Source organism: Mobula birostris, unplaced genomic scaffold (genome assembly GCF_030028105.1).
Source record: "Mobula birostris isolate sMobBir1 unplaced genomic scaffold, sMobBir1.hap1 scaffold_1192, whole genome shotgun sequence".
NCBI lineage: Eukaryota > Metazoa > Chordata > Chondrichthyes > Myliobatiformes > Myliobatidae > Mobula > Mobula birostris.
The window spans coordinates 95,550-118,211 of NW_027274233.1; the positions used below are offsets into that span (position 1 = coordinate 95,550).

The 22,662-nt window shown below is 52.7% G+C and overlaps 1 protein-coding gene across 1 annotated transcript in view; it reads right to left on the bottom strand.

The window, feature by feature from the left end:
- The window catches only part of LOC140192359 (uncharacterized), a gene marked incomplete at its 5' end in the record, with an annotated part of 36,346 nt that extends 21,205 nt beyond the window's left edge, over nucleotides 1–15,141 (bottom strand). The window contains 4 exons of the mRNA XM_072250010.1: nucleotides 1,991–2,091; nucleotides 13,092–13,880; nucleotides 14,182–14,788; nucleotides 14,951–15,141. Of these exons, the coding sequence (XP_072106111.1) occupies nucleotides 1,991–2,091; nucleotides 13,092–13,880; nucleotides 14,182–14,788; nucleotides 14,951–15,141 (1,688 nt within the window). The remainder of the gene's footprint in view (nucleotides 1–1,990; nucleotides 2,092–13,091; nucleotides 13,881–14,181; nucleotides 14,789–14,950) is intronic.
- Nucleotides 15,142–22,662: the final 7,521 nt, after the last annotated feature.

Below are 22,662 nucleotides of genomic sequence, written 5' to 3' on the forward strand. Positions count from 1 at the left end.
GTGATGTGCTGGTGTCAGTTGCCCGGTGTGCTGGTTGGTGAGCTGGTCTCTGTGGTTGATGGCTGGTCTCTGTGGTTGATGTGCTGGTCTCTGTGGTTGACGTGCTGGTCTCTGTGGTCAGTGTGCTGGTCTCTGTGGTCAGTGTGCTGGACTCTGTGGTGATGTGCTGTCTCTGTGGTTGGTGTGCTGGTCTCTGTGGTTGATGTGCTGGTCTCTGTGGTTGATGTGCTGGACTCTGTGGTCGTTGTGCCTGGTCTCTGTGGTTGATGTGCTGGACTGTGCGGTTGGTGTTGCTGGACTCTGTGGTCAGTGTGTTGGTCTCTGTTGTCAGTGTGCTGGTCTCTGTGGTTGACGTGCTGGTCTCTGTGGTTGATGTGCTGGTCTCTGTGGTTGACGTGCTGGTCTCTGTGGTTGGTGAGCTGGTCTCTGTGGTTGATGTGCTGGTCTCTGTGGTTGGTGTGCTGGTCTCTGTGGTTGGTGTGCTGGTCTCTGTTGTCGATGTGCTGGTGTCTGTTGTCGATGTGCTGGTTGGTGAGCTGGTCTCTGTGGTTGGTGTGCTGGTCTCTGTGGTTGATGTGCTGGTCTCTGTGTTGACGTGCTGGTGTCTGTTGCCGGTGTGCTGGTTGGTGAGCTGGTCTCTGTGGTTGGTGTGCTGGCCTCTGTGGTCGGTGTGGTTGTTGTTGTGCTGGACTCTGCAGTCGTTGTGCTGGTCTCTGTAGTTGATGTGCTGGACAGTGCAGTCGATGTGCTGGTGTCTCTGGTAGTTGTGCTGGTCTCTATTGTCGTTGTGCTGGACACTGTGGTTACGTGTGCTGGTCTCTGTGGTTAGTGTGCTGGACTCTGTGGTCAGTGTGCTGGACTCTGCGGTTGATGTGCTGACTCTGTGGTTGGTGAGCTGGTCTCTGTGGTTGATGTGCTGGTCTCATGCGGTTGATGTGCTGGTGTCTGTTGTCGGTGTGCTGGTTGGTGAGCTGGTCTCTGTGGTTGATGTGCTGGTCTCTGTGGGTTGATGTGCTGGCCTCTGTGGTTGACGTGCTGGTCTCTGTGGTTGAGGTGCTGGACTCTGTGGTCAATGTGCTGGATTCTGCAGTCGTTGTGCTGACTCTGCGGTCAATGTGCTGGTATCTATTGTCGGTGTGCTGGTTGGTGAGCTGGACTCTGTGTTGATGTGGCTGGTGTCTGTTGTCGATGTGCTGGTTGGTGTGCTGGTCTCTGTGGTTGATGTGCTGGTCTCTGTGGTTGGTGAGCTGGTCTCTGTGGTTGATGTGCTGGTCTCTGTGGTTGATGTGCTGGACTCTGTGGTCAGTGTGCTGGTCTCTGTGGTTGATGTGCTGGTCTCTGTGGTTGATGTGCTGGTCTCTGTGGTTGACGTGCTGGTCTCTGTGGTTGATGTGCTGGTGTCTGTTGTCGGTGTGCTGATTGGTGTGCTGGACTCTGTGGTTGATGTGCTGGTCTCTGTGGTTGGTGTGCTGGTCTCTGTGGTTAATGTGCTGGTTTCTGTGGTTGATGTGCTGGACTCTGTGGTCGTTGTGCTGGTCTCTGTGGTTGATGTGCTGGACTGTGCAGTTGGTGTGCTGGACTCTGTGGTCAGAGTGTTGGTCTCTGTTGTCAGTGTGCTGGTCTCTGTGGTTGATGTGCTGGTCTCTGTGGTTGACGTGCTGGTCTCTGTGGTTGATGTGCTGTTCTCTGTGGTTGGTGCGCTGGTCTCTGTGGTCGGTGTGGTTGTTGTTGTGCTGGACTCTGCAGTCGTTGTGCTGGTCTCTGTAGTTGATGTGCTGGACAGCGCAGTCGATGTGCTGGTGTCTGTCGTCGGTGTGCTGGTTGGTGTGCTGGTCTCTGTGGTTGATGGGCTGGTGTCTGTTGTCGATGTGCTGGTTGGTGAGCTGGACTCTGTGGTTGGTGAGCTGGACTCTGTGGTCAGTGTGCTGGTCTCTGTGGTTGATGTGCTGGTCTCTGTGGTTGATGTGCTGGTGTCTGTTGCCGGTGTGCTGGTTGGTGAGCTGGTCTCTGTGGTTGATGTGCTGGTCTCTGTGGTTGATGTGCTGGTCTCTGTGGTTGACGTGCTGGTCTCTGTGGTCAGTGTGCTGGTCTCTGTTGGTCAGTGTGCTGGACTCTGTGGTGATGTGCTGGTCTCTGTGGTTGGTGTGCTGGTCTCTGTGGTTGATGTGCTGGTCTCTGTGGTTGATGTGCTGGACTCCTGTGGTCGTTGTGCTGGTCTCTGTGGTTGATGTGCTGGACTGTGCGGTTGGTGTGCTGGGACTCTGTGTCAGTGTGTTGGTCTCTGTTGTCAGTGTGCTGGTCTCTGTGGTTGACGTGCTGGTCTCTGTGGTTGATGGTGCTGGTCTCTGTGGTTGACGTGCTGGTCTCTGTGGTGGTGAGCTGGTCTCTGTGGTTGATGTGCTGGTCTCTGTGGTTGGTGTGCTGGTCTCTGTGGTTGGTGTGCTGGTCTCTGTTGTCGATGTGCTGGTGTCTGTTGTCGATGTGCTGGTGTCTGTTGTCGATGTGCTGGTTGGTGAGCTGGTCTCTGTGGTTGATGTGCTGGTCTCTGTGGTTGATGTGCTGACTCTGTGGTCAGTGTGCTGGTCTCTGTGGTTGATGTGCTGGTCTCTGTGTTGATGTGCTGGTCTCTGTGGTTGACGTGCTGGTCTCTGTGGTTGATGTGCTGGTGTCTGTTGTCGGTGTGCTGATTGGTGTGCTGGACTCTGTGGTTGATGTGCTGGTCTCTGTGGTTGGTGTGCTGGTCTCTGTGGTTGATGTGCTGGTTTCTGTGGTTGATGTGCTGGACTCTGTGGTCGTTGTGCTGGTCTCTGTGGTTGATGTGCTGGACTGTGCGGTTGGTGTGCTGGACTCTGTGGTCAGAGTGTCTGGTCTCTGTTGTCAGTGTGCTGGTCTCTGTGGTTGATGTGGCTGGTCTCTGTGGTTGACGTGCTGTCTCTGTGGTTGATGTGCTGTTCTCTGTGGTTGGTGCGCTGGTTCTCTGTGGTCGGTGTGGTTGTTGTTGTGCTGGACTCTGCAGTCGTTGTGCTGGTCTCTGTAGTTGATGTGCTGGACAGCGCAGTCGATGTGCTGTGTCTGTCGTCGGTGTGCTGGTTGGTGTGCTGGTCTCTGTGGTTGGTGAGCTGGTCTCTGTGGTTGATGTGCTGGTCTCTGTGGTTGATATGCTGGTCTCTGTGGTTGGTGAGCTGGTCTCTGTGGTTGACGTGCTGGTCTCTGTGGTTGATGTGCTGGTCTCTGTGTTGATGTGCTGGTCTCTGTGGTTGATGTGCTGGTTTCTGTGGGTGGTGAGCTGGTCTCTGTGGTCATTGTGGTTCTTGTTGTGCGGGACTCTGTTGTTTCTGTGCTGGTTGGTGACCTGGTCTCTGGGTTGGTGTGCTGGACTCTGTGGTTGTGTGCTGGTCTCTGTGGTTGATGTGCTGTCTCTGTGGTTTATGTGCTGGTGTCTGTGGTCGTTGTGCTGGTCTCTATTGTCTTTGTGCTGGACACTGTGGTCAGTGTGCTGGTCTCTGTGGTTGACGTGCTGGTGTCTGTTGTCGATGTGCTGGTTGGTGAGCTGAACTCTGTGGTCGGTGTGCTGGTCTCTGTGGTTGATGAGCTGGTCTCTGTGGTGACGTGCTGGTCTCTGTGGTTGATGTGCTGGTGTCTGTTGTCGATGTGCTGGGTGGTGAGCTGGTCTCTGTGGTCAGTGTGGTTGTTGTTGTGCTGGATTCTGTCGTCGGTGGTGCTGGTTGGTGAGCTGGTCTCTGTGGTTGATTTGCTGGTCTCTGTGGTTGACGTGCTGGTCTCTGTGGTTGGTGAGCTGGTCTCTGTGGTTGATGTGCTGGACTCTGTGGTCATTGGTGCTGGATTCTGCAGTCGTTGTGCTGACTCTGCGGTCAATGTGCTGGTATCTGTTGGACGGTGTGCTGGTTGGTGAGCTGGACTCTGTGGTTGATGTGCTGGTGTCTGTTGTCGATGTGCTGGTTGGTGTGCTGGTCTCTGTGGTTGGTGTGCTGGTCTCTGTGGTTGATGTGCTGGTCTCTGTGGTTGGTGAGCTGGTCTCTGTGGTTGATGTGCTGGTCGGTTGATGTGCTGGACTCTGTGGTCAGGTGCTGGTCTCTGTGGTTGATGTGCTGGTCTCTGTGGTTGACGTGCTGGTCTCTGTGGTTGATGTGCTGGGTCTGTTGTCGGTGTGCTGATGGTGTGCTGGACTCTGTGGGTTGATGTGCTGGTCTCTGTGGTTGGTGTGCTGGTCTCTGTGGTTGATGGCTGGTCTCTGTGGTTGATGTGCTGGACTCTGTGGTCGTTGTGCTGGTCTCTGTGGTTGATGTGCTGGTCTCTGTGGTTCATGTGCTGGTCTCTGTGGTTGACGTGCTGTCTCTGTGGTTGATGTGCTGGTGTCTGTTGTCGGTGTGCTGATGGTGTGCTGGACTCTGTGGTTGATGTGCTGGTCTCTGTGGTTGGTGTGCTGGTCTCTGTGGTTGATGTGCTGGTCTCTGTGGTTGATGTGCTGGACTCTGTGGTCGTTTGTGCTGGTCTCTGTGGTTGATGTGCAGGACTGTGCGGTCTGGTGTGCTGGACTCTGGTGGACTCTGTGGTCAGAGTGTTGGTCTCTGTTGTCAGTGTGCTGGTCTCTGTGGTTGATGTGCTGGTCTCTGTGGTTGACGTGCTGGTCTCTGTGGTTGATGTGCTGTTCTCTGTGGTTGGTGCGCTGGTCTCTGTGGTCGGTGTGGTTGTTGTTGTGCTGGACTCTGCAGTCGTTGTGCTGGTCTCTGTAGTTGATGTGCTGGACAGCGCAGTCGATGTGCTGGTGTCTGTCGTCGGTGTGCTGGTTGGTGTGCTGGTCTCTGTGGTTGATGGCTGGTGTCTGTTGTCGATGTGCTGGTTGGTGAGCTGGACTCTGTGGTTGGTGAGCTGGACTCTGTGGTCAGTGTGCTGGTCTCTGTGGTTGATGTGCTGGTCTCTGTGGTTGATGTGCTGGTGTCTGTTGCCGGTGTGCTGGTTGGTGAGCTGGTCTCTGTGGTTGATGTGCTGGTCTCTGTGGTTGATGTGCTGGTCTCTGTGGTTGACGTGCTGGTCTCTGTGGTCAGTGTGCTGGTCTCTGTGGTCAGTGTGCTGGACTCTGTGGTTGATGTGCTGGTCTCTGTGGTTGATGTGCTGGTCTCTGTGGTTGATGTGCTGGACTCTGTGGTCGTTGTGCTGGTCTCTGTGGTTGATGTGCTGGACTGTGCGGTTGGTGTGCTGGACTCTGTGGTCAGTGTGTTGGTCTCTGTTGTCAGTGTGCTGGTCTCTGTGGTTGACGTGCTGGTCTCTGTGGTTGATGTGCTGGTCTCTGTGGTTGACGTGCTGGTCTCTGTGGTTGGTGAGCTGGTCTCTGTGGTTGATGTGCTGGTCTCTGTGGTTGGTGTGCTGGTCTCTGTGGTTGGTGTGCTGGTCTCTGTTGTCGATGTGCTGGTGTCTGTTGTCGATGTGCTGGTTGGTGAGCTGGTCTCTGTGGTTGGTGTGCTGGTCTCTGTGGTTGATGTGCTGGTCTCTGTGGTTGATGTGCTGGACTCTGTGGTCAGTGTGCTGGTCTCTGTGGTTGATGTGCTGGTCTCTGTGGTTGATGTGCTGGTCTCTGTGGTTGACGTGCTGGTCTCTGTGGTTGATGTGCTGGTGTCTGTTGTCGGTGTGCTGATTGGTGTGCTGGACTCTGTGGTTGATGTGCTGGTCTCTGTGGTTGGTGTGCTGGTCTCTGTGGTTGATGTGCTGGTTTCTGTGGTTGATGTGCTGGACTCTGTGGTCGTTGTGCTGGTCTCTGTGGTTGATGTGCTGGACTGTGCGGTTGGTGTGCTGGACTCTGTGGTCAGAGTGTTGGTCTCTGTTGTCAGTGTGCTGGTCTCTGTGGTTGATGTGCTGGTCTCTGTGGTTGACGTGCTGGTCTCTGTGGTTGATGTGCTGTTCTCTGTGGTTGGTGCGCTGGTCTCTGTGGTCGGTGTGGTTGTTGTTGTGCTGGACTCTGCAGTCGTTGTGCTGGTCTCTGTAGTTGATGTGCTGGACAGCGCAGTCGATGTGCTGGTGTCTGTCGTCGGTGTGCTGGTTGGTGTGCTGGTCTCTGTGGTTGGTGAGCTGGTCTCTGTGGTTGATGTGCTGGTCTCTGTGGTTGATATGCTGGTCTCTGTGGTTGGTGAGCTGGTCTCTGTGGTTGACGTGCTGGTCTCTGTGGTTGATGTGCTGGTCTCTGTGGTTGATGTGCTGGTCTCTGTGGTTGATGTGCTGGTTTCTGTGGTTGGTGAGCTGGTCTCTGTGGTCATTGTGGTTCTTGTTGTGCGGGACTCTGTTGTTTCTGTGCTGGTTGGTGACCTGGTCTCTGTGGTTGGTGTGCTGGACTCTGTGGTTGGTGTGCTGGTCTCTGTGGTTGATGTGCTGGTCTCTGTGGTTTATGTGCTGGTGTCTGTGGTCGTTGTGCTGGTCTCTATTGTCTTTGTGCTGGACACTGTGGTCAGTGTGCTGGTCTCTGTGGTTGACGTGCTGGTGTCTGTTGTCGATGTGCTGGTTGGTGAGCTGAACTCTGTGGTCGGTGTGCTGGTCTCTGTGGTTGATGAGCTGGTCTCTGTGGTTGACGTGCTGGTCTCTGTGGTTGATGTGCTGGTGTCTGTTGTCGATGTGCTGGGTGGTGAGCTGGTCTCTGTGGTCAGTGTGGTTGTTGTTGTGCTGGATTCTGTCGTCGGTGTGCTGGTTGGTGAGCTGGTCTCTGTGGTTGATTTGCTGGTCTCTGTGGTTGACGTGCTGGTCTCTGTGGTTGGTGAGCTGGTCTCTGTGGTTGATGTGCTGGACTCTGTGGTCATTGTGCTGGATTCTGCAGTCGTTGTGCTGGACTCTGCGGTCAATGTGCTGGTATCTGTTGTCGGTGTGCTGGTTGGTGAGCTGGACTCTGTGGTTGATGTGCTGGTGTCTGTTGTCGATGTGCTGGTTGGTGTGCTGGTCTCTGTGGTTGGTGTGCTGGTCTCTGTGGTTGATGTGCTGGTCTCTGTGGTTGGTGAGCTGGTCTCTGTGGTTGATGTGCTGGTCTCTGTGGTTGATGTGCTGGACTCTGTGGTCAGTGTGCTGGTCTCTGTGGTTGATGTGCTGGTCTCTGTGGTTGATGTGCTGGTCTCTGTGGTTGACGTGCTGGTCTCTGTGGTTGATGTGCTGGTGTCTGTTGTCGGTGTGCTGATTGGTGTGCTGGACTCTGTGGTTGATGTGCTGGTCTCTGTGGTTGGTGTGCTGGTCTCTGTGGTTGATGTGCTGGTCTCTGTGGTTGATGTGCTGGACTCTGTGGTCGTTGTGCTGGTCTCTGTGGTTGATGTGCTGGTCTCTGTGGTTCATGTGCTGGTCTCTGTGGTTGACGTGCTGGTCTCTGTGGTTGATGTGCTGGTGTCTGTTGTCGGTGTGCTGATTGGTGTGCTGGACTCTGTGGTTGATGTGCTGGTCTCTGTGGTTGGTGTGCTGGTCTCTGTGGTTGATGTGCTGGTCTCTGTGGTTGATGTGCTGGACTCTGTGGTCGTTGTGCTGGTCTCTGTGGTTGATGTGCTGGACTGTGCGGTTGGTGTGCTGGACTCTGTGGTCAGAGTGTTGGTCTCTGTTGTCAGTGTGCTGGTCTCTGTGGTTGATGTGCTGGTCTCTGTGGTTGACGTGCTGGTCTCTGTGGTTGATGTGCTGTTCTCTGTGGTTGGTGCGCTGGTCTCTGTGGTCGGTGTGGTTGTTGTTGTGTTGGACTCTGCAGTCGTTGTGCTGGTCTCTGTAGTTGATGTGCTGGACAGCGCAGTCGATGTGCTGCTGTCTGTCGTCGGTGTGCTGGTTGGTGTGCTGGTCTCTGTGGTTGATGGGCTGGTGTCTGTTGTCGATGTGCTGGTTGGTGAGCTGGACTCTGTGGTTGGTGAGCTGGACTCTGTGGTCAGTGTGCTGGTCTCTGTGGTTGATGTGCTGGTCTCTGTGGTTGATGTGCTGGTGTCTGTTGCCGGTGTGCTGGTTGGTGAGCTGGTCTCTGTGGTTGATGTGCTGGTCTCTGTGGTTGATGTGCTGGTCTCTGTGGTTGACGTGCTGGTCTCTGTGGTCAGTGTGCTGGTCTCTGTGGTCAGTGTGCTGGACTCTGTGGTTGATGTGCTGGTCTCTGTGGTTGATGTGCTGGTCTCTGTGGTTGATGTGCTGGACTCTGTGGTCGTTGTGCTGGTCTCTGTGGTTGATGTGCTGGACTGTGCGGTTGGTGTGCTGGACTCTGTGGTCAGTGTGTTGGTCTCTGTTGTCAGTGTGCTGGTCTCTGTGGTTGACGTGCTGGTCTCTGTGGTTGATGTGCTGGTCTCTGTGGTTGACGTGCTGGTCTCTGTGGTTGGTGAGCTGGTCTCTGTGGTTGATGTGCTGGTCTCTGTGGTTGGTGTGCTGGTCTCTGTGGTTGGTGTGCTGGTCTCTGTTGTCGATGTGCTGGTGTCTGTTGTCGATGTGCTGGTTGGTGAGCTGGTCTCTGTGGTTGGTGTGCTGGTCTCTGTGGTTGATGTGCTGGTCTCTGTGGTTGACGTGCTGGTGTCTGTTGCCGGTGTGCTGGTTGGTGAGCTGGTCTCTGTGGTTGGTGTGCTGGCCTCTGTGGTCGGTGTGGTTGTTGTTGTGCTGGACTCTGCAGTCGTTGTGCTGGTCTCTGTAGTTGATGTGCTGGACAGCGCAGTCGATGTGCTGGTGTCTCTGGTAGTTGTGCTGGTCTCTATTGTCGTTGTGCTGGACACTGTGGTTAGTGTGCTGGTCTCTGTGGTTAGTGTGCTGGTCTCTGTGGCTGATGTGCTGGTCTCTGTGGTTGACGTGCTGGTCTCTGTGGTTGGTGAGCTGGTCTCTGTGGTTGATGTGCTGGTCTCTGCGGTTGATGTGCTGGTGTCTGTTGTCGGTGTGCTGGTTGGTGAGCTGGTCTCTGTGGTTGATGTGCTGGTCTCTGTGGGTTGATGTGCTGGCCTCTGTGGTTGATGTGCTGGTCTCTGTGGTTGAGGTGCTGGACTCTGTGGTCATTGTGCTGGATTCTGCAGTCGTTGTGCTGGACTCTGCGGTCAATGTGCTGCTATCTATTGTCGGTGTGCTGGTTGGTGAGCTGGACTCTGTGGTTGATGTGCTGGTGTCTGTTGTCGATGTGCTGGTTGGTGTGCTGGTCTCTGTGGTTGGTGTGCTGGTCTCTGTGGTTGATGTGCTGGTCTCTGTGGTTGGTGAGCTGGTCTCTGTGGTTGATGTGCTGGTCTCTGTGGTTGATGTGCTGGACTCTGTGGTCAGTGTGCTGGTCTCTGTGGTTGATGTGCTGGTCTCTGTGGTTGATGTGCTGGTCTCTGTGGTTGACGTGCTGGTCTCTGTGGTTGATGTGCTGGTGTCTGTTGTCGGTGTGCTGATTGGTGTGCTGGACTCTGTGGTTGATGTGCTGGTCTCTGTGGTTGGTGTGCTGGTCTCTGTGGTTGATGTGCTGGTCTCTGTGGTTGATGTGCTGGACTCTGTGGTCGTTGTGCTGGTCTCTGTGGTTGATGTGCTGGTCTCTGTGGTTCATGTGCTGGTCTCTGTGGTTGACGTGCTGGTCTCTGTGGTTGATGTGCTGGTGTCTGTTGTCGGTGTGCTGATTGGTGTGCTGGACTCTGTGGTTGATGTGCTGGTCTCTGTGGTTGGTGTGCTGGTCTCTGTGGTTGATGTGCTGGTCTCTGTGGTTGATGTGCTGGACTCTGTGGTCGTTGTGCTGGTCTCTGTGGTTGATGTGCTGGACTGTGCGGTTGGTGTGCTGGACTCTGTGGTCAGAGTGTTGGTCTCTGTTGTCAGTGTGCTGGTCTCTGTGGTTGATGTGCTGGTCTCTGTGGTTGACGTGCTGGTCTCTGTGGTTGATGTGCTGTTCTCTGTGGTTGGTGCGCTGGTCTCTGTGGTCGGTGTGGTTGTTGTTGTGCTGGACTCTGCAGTCGTTGTGCTGGTCTCTGTAGTTGATGTGCTGGACAGCGCAGTCGATGTGCTGGTGTCTGTCGTCGGTGTGCTGGTTGGTGTGCTGGTCTCTGTGGTTGATGGGCTGGTGTCTGTTGTCGATGTGCTGGTTGGTGAGCTGGACTCTGTGGTTGGTGAGCTGGACTCTGTGGTCAGTGTGCTGGTCTCTGTGGTTGATGTGCTGGTCTCTGTGGTTGATGTGCTGGTGTCTGTTGCCGGTGTGCTGGTTGGTGAGCTGGTCTCTGTGGTTGATGTGCTGGTCTCTGTGGTTGATGTGCTGGTCTCTGTGGTTGACGTGCTGGTCTCTGTGGTCAGTGTGCTGGTCTCTGTGGTCAGTGTGCTGGACTCTGTGGTTGATGTGCTGGTCTCTGTGGTTGATGTGCTGGTCTCTGTGGTTGATGTGCTGGACTCTGTGGTCGTTGTGCTGGTCTCTGTGGTTGATGTGCTGGACTGTGCGGTTGGTGTGCTGGACTCTGTGGTCAGTGTGTTGGTCTCTGTTGTCAGTGTGCTGGTCTCTGTGGTTGACGTGCTGGTCTCTGTGGTTGATGTGCTGGTCTCTGTGGTTGACGTGCTGGTCTCTGTGGTTGGTGAGCTGGTCTCTGTGGTTGATGTGCTGGTCTCTGTGGTTGGTGTGCTGGTCTCTGTGGTTGGTGTGCTGGTCTCTGTTGTCGATGTGCTGGTGTCTGTTGTCGATGTGCTGGTTGGTGAGCTGGTCTCTGTGGTTGGTGTGCTGGTCTCTGTGGTTGATGTGCTGGTCTCTGTGGTTGATGTGCTGGACTCTGTGGTCAGTGTGCTGGTCTCTGTGGTTGATGTGCTGGTCTCTGTGGTTGATGTGCTGGTCTCTGTGGTTGACGTGCTGGTCTCTGTGGTTGATGTGCTGGTGTCTGTTGTCGGTGTGCTGATTGGTGTGCTGGACTCTGTGGTTGATGTGCTGGTCTCTGTGGTTGGTGTGCTGGTCTCTGTGGTTGATGTGCTGGTTTCTGTGGTTGATGTGCTGGACTCTGTGGTCGTTGTGCTGGTCTCTGTGGTTGATGTGCTGGACTGTGCGGTTGGTGTGCTGGACTCTGTGGTCAGAGTGTTGGTCTCTGTTGTCAGTGTGCTGGTCTCTGTGGTTGATGTGCTGGTCTCTGTGGTTGACGTGCTGGTCTCTGTGGTTGATGTGCTGTTCTCTGTGGTTGGTGCGCTGGTCTCTGTGGTCGGTGTGGTTGTTGTTGTGCTGGACTCTGCAGTCGTTGTGCTGGTCTCTGTAGTTGATGTGCTGGACAGCGCAGTCGATGTGCTGGTGTCTGTCGTCGGTGTGCTGGTTGGTGTGCTGGTCTCTGTGGTTGGTGAGCTGGTCTCTGTGGTTGATGTGCTGGTCTCTGTGGTTGATATGCTGGTCTCTGTGGTTGGTGAGCTGGTCTCTGTGGTTGACGTGCTGGTCTCTGTGGTTGATGTGCTGGTCTCTGTGGTTGATGTGCTGGTCTCTGTGGTTGATGTGCTGGTTTCTGTGGTTGGTGAGCTGGTCTCTGTGGTCATTGTGGTTCTTGTTGTGCGGGACTCTGTTGTTTCTGTGCTGGTTGGTGACCTGGTCTCTGTGGTTGGTGTGCTGGACTCTGTGGTTGGTGTGCTGGTCTCTGTGGTTGATGTGCTGGTCTCTGTGGTTTATGTGCTGGTGTCTGTGGTCGTTGTGCTGGTCTCTATTGTCTTTGTGCTGGACACTGTGGTCAGTGTGCTGGTCTCTGTGGTTGACGTGCTGGTGTCTGTTGTCGATGTGCTGGTTGGTGAGCTGAACTCTGTGGTCGGTGTGCTGGTCTCTGTGGTTGATGAGCTGGTCTCTGTGGTTGACGTGCTGGTCTCTGTGGTTGATGTGCTGGTGTCTGTTGTCGATGTGCTGGGTGGTGAGCAGGTCTCTGTGGTCAGTGTGGTTGTTGTTGTGCTGGATTCTGTCGTCGGTGTGCTGGTTGGTGAGCTGGTCTCTGTGGTTGATTTGCTGGTCTCTGTGGTTGACGTGCTGGTCTCTGTGGTTGGTGAGCTGGTCTCTGTGGTTGATGTGCTGGACTCTGTGGTCATTGTGCTGGATTCTGCAGTCGTTGTGCTGGACTCTGCGGTCAATGTGCTGGTATCTGTTGTCGGTGTGCTGGTTGGTGAGCTGGACTCTGTGGTTGATGTGCTGGTGTCTGTTGTCGATGTGCTGGTTGGTGTGCTGGTCTCTGTGGTTGGTGTGCTGGTCTCTGTGGTTGATGTGCTGGTCTCTGTGGTTGGTGAGCTGGTCTCTGTGGTTGATGTGCTGGTCTCTGTGGTTGATGTGCTGGACTCTGTGGTCAGTGTGCTGGTCTCTGTGGTTGATGTGCTGGTCTCTGTGGTTGATGTGCTGGTCTCTGTGGTTGACGTGCTGGTCTCTGTGGTTGATGTGCTGGTGTCTGTTGTCGGTGTGCTGATTGGTGTGCTGGACTCTGTGGTTGATGTGCTGGTCTCTGTGGTTGGTGTGCTGGTCTCTGTGGTTGATGTGCTGGTCTCTGTGGTTGATGTGCTGGACTCTGTGGTCGTTGTGCTGGTCTCTGTGGTTGATGTGCTGGTCTCTGTGGTTCATGTGCTGGTCTCTGTGGTTGACGTGCTGGTCTCTGTGGTTGATGTGCTGGTGTCTGTTGTCGGTGTGCTGATTGGTGTGCTGGACTCTGTGGTTGATGTGCTGGTCTCTGTGGTTGGTGTGCTGGTCTCTGTGGTTGATGTGCTGGTCTCTGTGGTTGATGTGCTGGACTCTGTGGTCGTTGTGCTGGTCTCTGTGGTTGATGTGCTGGACTGTGCGGTTGGTGTGCTGGACTCTGTGGTCAGAGTGTTGGTCTCTGTTGTCAGTGTGCTGGTCTCTGTGGTTGATGTGCTGGTCTCTGTGGTTGACGTGCTGGTCTCTGTGGTTGATGTGCTGTTCTCTGTGGTTGGTGCGCTGGTCTCTGTGGTCGGTGTGGTTGTTGTTGTGTTGGACTCTGCAGTCGTTGTGCTGGTCTCTGTAGTTGATGTGCTGGACAGCGCAGTCGATGTGCTGGTGTCTGTCGTCGGTGTGCTGGTTGGTGTGCTGGTCTCTGTGGTTGATGGGCTGGTGTCTGTTGTCGATGTGCTGGTTGGTGAGCTGGACTCTGTGGTTGGTGAGCTGGACTCTGTGGTCAGTGTGCTGGTCTCTGTGGTTGATGTGCTGGTCTCTGTGGTTGATGTGCTGGTGTCTGTTGCCGGTGTGCTGGTTGGTGAGCTGGTCTCTGTGGTTGATGTGCTGGTCTCTGTGGTTGATGTGCTGGTCTCTGTGGTTGACGTGCTGGTCTCTGTGGTCAGTGTGCTGGTCTCTGTGGTCAGTGTGCTGGACTCTGTGGTTGATGTGCTGGTCTCTGTGGTTGATGTGCTGGTCTCTGTGGTTGATGTGCTGGACTCTGTGGTCGTTGTGCTGGTCTCTGTGGTTGATGTGCTGGACTGTGCGGTTGGTGTGCTGGACTCTGTGGTCAGTGTGTTGGTCTCTGTTGTCAGTGTGCTGGTCTCTGTGGTTGACGTGCTGGTCTCTGTGGTTGATGTGCTGGTCTCTGTGGTTGACGTGCTGGTCTCTGTGGTTGGTGAGCTGGTCTCTGTGGTTGATGTGCTGGTCTCTGTGGTTGGTGTGCTGGTCTCTGTGGTTGGTGTGCTGGTCTCTGTTGTCGATGTGCTGGTGTCTGTTGTCGATGTGCTGGTTGGTGAGCTGGTCTCTGTGGTTGGTGTGCTGGTCTCTGTGGTTGATGTGCTCGTCTCTGTGGTTGACGTGCTGGTGTCTGTTGCCGGTGTGCTGGTTGGTGAGCTGGTCTCTGTGGTTGGTGTGCTGGCCTCTGTGGTCGGTGTGGTTGTTGTTGTGCTGGACTCTGCAGTCGTTGTGCTGGTCTCTGTAGTTGATGTGCTGGACAGCGCAGTCGATGTGCTGGTGTCTCTGGTAGTTGTGCTGGTCTCTATTGTCGTTGTGCTGGACACTGTGGTTAGTGTGCTGGTCTCTGTGGTTAGTGTGCTGGTCTCTGTGGCTGATGTGCTGGTCTCTGTGGTTGACGTGCTGGTCTCTGTGGTTGGTGAGCTGGTCTCTGTGGTTGATGTGCTGGTCTCTGCGGTTGATGTGCTGGTGTCTGTTGTCGGTGTGCTGGTTGGTGAGCTGGTCTCTGTGGTTGATGTGCTGGTCTCTGTGGGTTGATGTGCTGGCCTCTGTGGTTGACGTGCTGGTCTCTGTGGTTGAGGTGCTGGACTCTGTGGTCATTGTGCTGGATTCTGCAGTCGTTGTGCTGGACTCTGCGGTCAATGTGCTGCTATCTATTGTCGGTGTGCTGGTTGGTGAGCTGGACTCTGTGGTTGATGTGCTGGTGTCTGTTGTCGATGTGCTGGTTGGTGTGCTGGTCTCTGTGGTTGGTGTGCTGGTCTCTGTGGTTGATGTGCTGGTCTCTGTGGTTGGTGAGCTGGTCTCTGTGGTTGATGTGCTGGTCTCTGTGGTTGATGTGCTGGACTCTGTGGTCAGTGTGCTGGTCTCTGTGGTTGATGTGCTGGTCTCTGTGGTTGATGTGCTGGTCTCTGTGGTTGACGTGCTGGTCTCTGTGGTTGATGTGCTGGTGTCTGTTGTCGATGTGCTGGTTGGTGTGCTGGTCTCTGTGGTTGGTGTGCTGGTCTCTGTGGTTGATGTGCTGGTCTCTGTGGTTGGTGAGCTGGTCTCTGTGGTTGATGTGCTGGTCTCTGTGGTTGATGTGCTGGACTCTGTGGTCAGTGTGCTGGTCTCTGTGGTTGATGTGCTGGTCTCTGTGGTTGATGTGCTGGTCTCTGTGGTTGGTGTGCTGGTCTCTGTGGTTGATGTGCTGGTTTCTGTGGTTGATGTGCTGGACTCTGTGGTCGTTGTGCTGGTCTCTGTGGTTGATGTGCTGGACTGTGCGGTTGGTGTGCTGGACTCTGTGGTCAGAGTGTTGGTCTCTGTTGTCAGTGTGCTGGTCTCTGTGGTTGATGTGCTGGTCTCTGTGGTTGACGTGCTGGTCTCTGTGGTTGATGTGCTGTTCTCTGTGGTTGGTGCGCTGGTCTCTGTGGTCGGTGTGGTTGTTGTTGTGCTGGACTCTGCAGTCGTTGTGCTGGTCTCTGTAGTTGATGTGCTGGACAGCGCAGTCGATGTGCTGGTGTCTGTCGTCGGTGTGCTGGTTGGTGTGCTGGTCTCTGTGGTTGATGGGCTGGTGTCTGTTGTCGATGTGCTGGTTGGTGAGCTGGACTCTGTGGTTGGTGAGCTGGACTCTGTGGTCAGTGTGCTGGTCTCTGTGGTTGATGTGCTGGTCTCTGTGGTTGATGTGCTGGTGTCTGTTGCCGGTGTGCTGGTTGGTGAGCTGGTCTCTGTGGTTGATGTGCTGGTCTCTGTGGTTGACGTGCTGGTCTCTGTGGTCAGTGTGCTGGTCTCTGTGGTCAGTGTGCTGGACTCTGTGGTTGATGTGCTGGTCTCTGTGGTTGGTGTGCTGGTCTCTGTGGTTGATGTGCTGGTCTCTGTGGTTGATGTGCTGGACTCTGTGGTCGTTGTGCTGGTCTCTGTGGTTGATGTGCTGGACTGTGCGGTTGGTGTGCTGGACTCTGTGGTCAGTGTGTTGGTCTCTGTTGTCAGTGTGCTGGTCTCTGTGGTTGACGTGCTGGTCTCTGTGGTTGATGTGCTGGTCTCTGTGGTTGACGTGCTGGTCTCTGTGGTTGGTGAGCTGGTCTCTGTGGTTGATGTGCTGGTCTCTGTGGTTGGTGTGCTGGTCTCTGTGGTTGGTGTGCTGGTCTCTGTTGTCGATGTGCTGGTGTCTGTTGTCGATGTGCTGGTTGGTGAGCTGGTCTCTGTGGTTGGTGTGCTGGTCTCTGTGGTTGATGTGCTGGTCTCTGTGGTTGACGTGCTGGTGTCTGTTGCCGGTGTGCTGGTTGGTGAGCTGGTCTCTGTGGTTGGTGTGCTGGCCTCTGTGGTCGGTGTGGTTGTTGTTGTGCTGGACTCTGCAGTCGTTGTGCTGGTCTCTGTAGTTGATGTGCTGGACAGCGCAGTCGATGTGCTGGTGTCTCTGGTAGTTGTGCTGGTCTCTATTGTCGTTGTGCTGGACACTGTGGTTAGTGTGCTGGTCTCTGTGGTTAGTGTGCTGGACTCTGTGGTCAGTGTGCTGGACTCTGCGGTTGATGTGCTGGACTCTGTGGTTGGTGAGCTGGTCTCTGTGGTTGATGTGCTGGTCTCTGTGGTTGATGTGCTGGTGTCTGTTGTCGGTGTGCTGGTTGGTGAGCTGGTCTCTGTGGTTGATGTGCTGGTCTCTGTGGGTTGATGTGCTGGCCTCTGTGGTTGATGTGCTGGTCTCTGTGGTTGAGGTGCTGGTCTCTGTGGTTGAGGTGCTGGTCTCTGTGGTTGATGTGCTGGTCTCTGTGGTTGACGTGCTGGTCTCTGTGGTTGATGTGCTGGTGTCTGTTGTCGGTGTTCTGGTTGGTGAGCTGGTCTCTGTGGTTGACGTGCTGGTCTCTGTGGTTGATGTGCTGGTCTCTGTGGTTGACGTGCTGGTGTCTGTCGTCGGTGTGCTGGTTGATGTGCTGGTCTCTGTGGTTGATGTGCTGGCCTCTGTGGTTGATGTGCTGGTGTCTGTCGTCGGTGTGCTGGTTGGTGAGCTGGTCTCTGTGGTTGATGTGCTGGTCTCTGTGGTTGAGGTGCTGGTCTCTGTGTTTGATGTGCTGGTCTCTGTGGTTGACGTGCTGGTGTCTGTCGTCGGTGTGCTGGTTGGTGTGCTGGTCTCTGTGGTTGATGTGCTGGTCTCTGTGGTTGAGGTGCTGGTCTCTGTGGTTGACGTGCTGGTCTCTGTGGTTGAGGTGCTGGTCTCTGTGGTTGATGTGCTGGTGTCTGTTGTCGGTGTGCTGGTTGGTGAGCTGGTCTCTGTGGTTGACGTGCTGGTGTCTGTTGTCGGTGTGCTGGTTGGTGAGCTGGTCTCTGTGGTTGATGTGCTGGTCTCTGTGGTTGGTGTGCTGGTCTCTGTGGTTGAGGTGCTGGTCTCTGTGTTTGATGTGCTGGTGTCTGTTGTCGGTGTGCTGGTTGGTGTGCTGGTCTCTGTGGTTGATGTGCTGGTCTCTGTGGTTGAGGTGCTGGTCTCTGTGGTTGATGTGCTGGTCTCTGTGGTTGAGGTGCCTGTCTCTGTGGTTGATGTGCTGGTCTCTGTGGTTGACGTGCTGGTCTCTGTGGTCAGTGTGCTGGTCTCTGTGGTTGATGTGCTGGTCTCTGTGGTTGACGTGCTGGTCTCTGTGGTTGATGTGCTGGTGTCTGTTGTCTGTGTGCTGGTTGGTGAGCTGGTCTCTGTTGTTGGTGTGCTGGTCTCTGTGGTTGGTGAGCTGGTCTCTGTGGTTGATGTGCTGGTCTCTGTGGTTGATGTGCTGGTGTCTGTTGTCGGTGTGCTGGTTGGTGTGCTGGTCTCTGTTGTTGATGTGCTGGTGTCTGTTGCCGGTGTGCTGGTTGGTGAGCTGGTCTCTGTGGTTGGTGCGCTGGCCTCTGTGGTCGGTGTGGTTGTTGTTGTGCTGGACTCTGCAGTCGTTGTGCTGGTCTCTGTGGTTGATGTGCTGGACAGCGCAGTCGATGTGCTGGTGTCTGTCATCGGTGTGCTGGTTGGTGTGCTGGACTCTGCAGTCGATGTGCTGGTGTCTGTGGTCATTGTGCTGGTCTCTATTGTCATTGTGCTGGACACTGTGGTCAGTGTGCTGGACTCTGTGGTTGGTGTGCTGGTCTCTGTGATTGATGTGCTGGTCTCTGTGGTTGATGTGCTGGTGTCTGTCGTCGGTGTGCTGGTTGGTGAGCTGGTCTCTGTGGTTGATGTGCTGGACTCTGCAGTCGATGTGCTGGTGTCTGTGGTCATTGTGCTGGACACTGTGGTCAGTGTGCTGGACTCTGTGGTTGATGTGCTGGACTCTGTGGTTGGTGTGCTGGTCTCTGTGGTTGGTGTGCTGGTCTCTGTGGTTGGTGTGCTGGTGTCTGTTGTCGGTGTTCTGGTTGGTGAGCTGGACTCTGTGTTTGATGTGCTGGACTCTGTGGTTGATGTGCTGGTCTCTGTGGTTGATGTGCTGGACTCTGTGGTTGGTGTGCTGGTCTCTGTGGTCGACGTGCTGGACTCTGTGGTCATTGTACTGGTCTCTACTGTCGTTGTGCTGGACTCTGCAGTTATTGTGCTGGACTTTGCAGTTGATGTGCTGGTCTCTGTGTTTGACGTCCTGGACCCTGTTGTCGGTGTGCTGGTTGACGTGCTGGACTCTGCGGTCGATGTGCTGGTTGACGTGCTGGACTCTGCGGTCGATGTGCTGGTGTCTGTGGTTGGTTTGTTTGTTGCTGTGCTGGACTCTGCAGTTGTTGTGCTGGTCTCTGTGGCTGATGTGCTGGACTCTGCAGTTGTTGTGCTGGTCTCTGTGGCTGACGTGCTGGACTCTGCAGGTGATGTGCTGGTGTCTGTGGTCGGTGTGGTTGTTGTGCTGGACTCTGTCGTTGGTGTGCTATTCGACGTGCTGGACTCTGCAGTTGGTGTGGTTGATGATGTGTTGAGCTCTGCTGAAGAAGTAGGTCCTCTGGACAGATTTGTAGCCATTGAACTGCTCATCACTGTTTCTGACACATTTGATCTGAATGCTGTCTTTGCCTCTGTAATGACCCTGTTCTCTGTTTAAAACCAAAAAATTGGCATGAGTTTTGTGCACATTATCCAAATTACATTCCCATCAGTATGTATAACCTTAGTGATTTGTTGAAATAAAGTGATTAATTGCAGCTGATCCCTTCAACTCAAAACTTAATCTCATGCCCCCCCCTGCAGAATTACTGTGGGTTCCAGCTGCACACCAGCTGCTGGAGGCCAGGAACAATGTAGGGACATTACCGAAATCTGCACAGACTCCCTTTGATCAGGCGTCACACTGAACACACACCAGCCCTCTCATTTACTGTCACATTGGTACAAAGGGCTCAAAATCGCTGAGCCGGTGAGGAGCCAAGAATCCACTTCTCCTTCATGTTTCCAAATCATGTTGGTTTGGAATTAAGATGCTGATGAGATTTACCAGCGGAAAAGATCAATGAAGGAGAGCTGAGATTTCAGTACCATTTTGTGTGACAATTGTAGCTAAACCAGCAAATTCTGGAAACATTATCTTCACTTCCATGAATTTCTCTGTCTTTTATTATCACCGACATGTGTCGTGAAATTTGTTCGATGCAATATAGAAGAAGGAAAGAAACAATAATGATAAATAAGTAAATCCAGTACTGTTATAGTGTATGTATATTGAATAGATTAAAAATTGTGCAAAAAAACAGAAATAATAAATTTAAAAAGTGAGGTAGTGTTCACAGGTTCAACGTCCATTTAGGAATCGGATGGCAGAGTGGAAGAAGCTGTTCCTGAATCATTGAGTGTGTGCCTTCAGGCTTCTGTACCTCCTACCTGATGATGACAGTGAGAAAAGGGCGTGCCCTGGGTGCTGGAAGTCCTTAATAATAGACGCTGCCTTTCTGAGACACCGCTCCCTGAAGATGCCCTGGGTACTTTGTAGGCTAGTAGCCAAGATGAAGCCAACTAAATTTACAACCCTCTGCAGCTTCTTTCAGTCCTGTGTAGTAGCCGACCTCCCCCCATACCAGACATTGATGCAGCTTGTCAGAATGCATTCCAAGATACATCTATAGAAGTTTTTGAGTGTATTTATTGACATACCAAATCTCTTCAAGCTCCTGATGAAGTATAATCGCTGTCTTGCCTCCTTTATATGTTGGGACCAGGTTAGATCCTCAGAGGTCTTGACACCCAGGAATTTGAAACTGCTCACTCTCTCAACTTCTGATCCCTATATGAGGATTGGTATGTGTTCCTTCATCTTACCCTTCCTGAAGCTCTTTCATCTTACTGACGTTGAGTGCCAGGTTGTTGCTGCAGCACCACTCCACTAGTTGGCATATCTCACTCCTGTATGCCCTCTCATCACCACCTGAGATTCTACCAACAATGGTATCATCAGCAAATTTATAGACGGGATTTGAACTATGCCTAACCACATAGTCATGGGTATAGAGTGTAGAGCAGTGGGCTAAGCACACACCCCTGAGGTGCGCCAGTGTTGATCGTCAGCGAGGAGGATATGTTATCACCAATCTGCACAGATCGTGGTCTTCCGGTTAGGAAGTCAAGGATCCAGTTGCAGAGGGAGGTACAGATGGTTTTGTAACTTCTCAATCAGGACTGTGGGAATGATGGTGTTAAGTGCTGAGCTATAATCGATGAACAGCATCCTGACATAGGTGTTTGTATTGTCCCGGTGGAAGAGCCATCGAGACTGCGTCTGACTTTGACCTATTGTGGCGATAGGCAAATTGCAATGGCTCCAGGTCCTTGCTGAGGCAAGAGTTCAGTCTAGTCATGACCAACCTCTCAAAGCATTTCATCACAGTAGATGTGAGTGCTACCGGGCGATAGTCATTAAGGCAGTTCACATTATTCTTCTTAGGCACTTGATTTGCCTCAATACATTTCCAACAATTTGAATTGCATTTGAGGGGACCATTAGCTCAACTTCATTCCAGGAGTTGTGCTACCCTTGGAGTTGTGTACGAAGCTCGACTGCCTGTAGTTTCTGTTTGTGCCTGACCTACCCTGTACCTGCGTCAGGTGACGCACCATTTACATTTCTGCATTCTTTTGCTCTGTGTAGATGGCTGACTGAACTATATATTCAGTTTTGCCCCTACTCTTTTTATTGAACGTGGAAGGGTGGAGTTTTTTTGACTGCTGAATTGAGCTATTTGCTCTTTAGGACACATGATTCTGTGCTCCGAATTGTTGACGTTCATGCGCCTGCTGAACACCACAAGTGTGTCTGCATCTGCTGCCACCTCTGTTGGGTGGCGGGGTGGAGGTATGTCTCCACAAAGGAGGTGTGAGGTGCTCCTCCCCCCTGCTAGCCTGCAGGTCACCCTTGGGCGAGGTGTAGCACCTGCTTAGTCCCCTCACCCCGCAACACCCGGATCAGGGTCACGTGAAGCCATGGGAGCAGGTGGTGGATGGTCGTATGAGCAACTGGTGCAGATCACAAGTCCTGGTTATGTGACACTGACACCAGGCAGACAATCTCTGAATCCCATCTTTATCAAGCACATTGGTCGTCACCTTCTCAAAAAGCTTGAAATCAAGTCCGATTACCTGCTCTGGACCAAGCTGTACCATTCCATGTTAACCTGCTAGGTACTGTAAAGTGTTGTGCTACTGAGCCTCCCTCCCCAGCGTCCTCTCTCTCTTTTCAGCAAAAATTATTCCAGTCTATTTTAAACTACAAATAAAATTACTTCTTTATTTAATTACAGTATAAACAATATTCATCAACAATTTTAGTAGTCCAACTATTCAGCACCTCATTGTTTTTCACCTTTCAATGAGATGGGTGAGCTTGGTTCAGTGATATCAGCTTCTCAATATCAGGCTGACTGTCTTTCAGAAGGAGTCTCAGATCCCCACGTTCAGTAATTTGCAGTCTGCTTCATTGCTTGAAAGAAGTTGGGCGACTGCACTAAAAATGTACTCCACTAAATATGATGTTGGAAAGTCAATAAAGAACATTTTGTCCTTAATGCACAGTGCAGGATAGCATTCAGAGATTTCTTTCTGCAAACAGACATCTTGATGTGATTATTGAACTTCAGCTTCTGCTGAAAGTCACTTTGCAGTGAGATCAGTTCTTCCTCCATCCTTCCTGTTAATTCCTCATTACAAGTGTTCAGGAATGGATTTATCACCCAATCTGGAATTTGGATGGAGAGGAGATCCTGAAATCTCTCTGGTGTGTCTTTATGCGCTAATCCAGGTGGGCACTGTGTACTTGAGGATCATCATCTGGTATTCTTTCTTTCTCGTCCAACTCAGAGTTGGAATAGGTCGCACTTAAATAGGGTTAACTTGGACAGAAATGTGGAGACAACGGATTTGACTTTGATAAGATTCACATCATTCCCTTGCAACTAAAGAATGATTTCATTAAACTTTGAGAATAATTCTGACAAATAAGCAATGCAGGCCTAATAGTCCTGAGTTGATTACTGAGTGAATTATTCAAGCACTCAAATAGTTTTACCACAGTTTCAAGTCCTTTGGAGTATGCAGGCCTCTGTTGTTGCCAGCACAATATTCTATATGGTGGTGGACTGGGGCAATGGCATCAACACAGTTGATGCCAACAAGCTGAATAAACTGATTAGAAAGGCTGACTCTGTTATAGGAGTCAAACTGGCCACTGAGGTCTGTGGAAGAACAAAGGACCCTACGGAAAATCCGGGCAATTTGGACAATGTTTCTCACCCTCTGCATGCCACCATGGCTGAGCAGAGGAGCAATTTCAGTGATAGACTAAGACAACTACACTGCTCCAAAGAGCATGATATGAGTTTATTCCTACCGCTGGCTATTAGGCTCTATAATGAGTCTGCAAAGAAAGAAGCTGGAGAGGGTCGTAAATTTAGTTGGCTCCAGGACAGATGTACACAGGACATCTTCAAGGAGCAGTGTCTCAGAAAGGCAGCATCCATTATTAAGGACCTCCAGCACCCAGGGCATGCCCTTTTCTCACTGTTACCGTCTGGTGGGAGGTACAGGAGCCTGAAGGCACACACTCAGCGATTCAGGAACAGCTTCTTCCCCTCTGCCATCCAATTTCTAAATAGACATTGAATCCTTGGACACTACCTCACTTTTTTTAATATATAGTGTTTCTGCTTAATGCACATTTTTT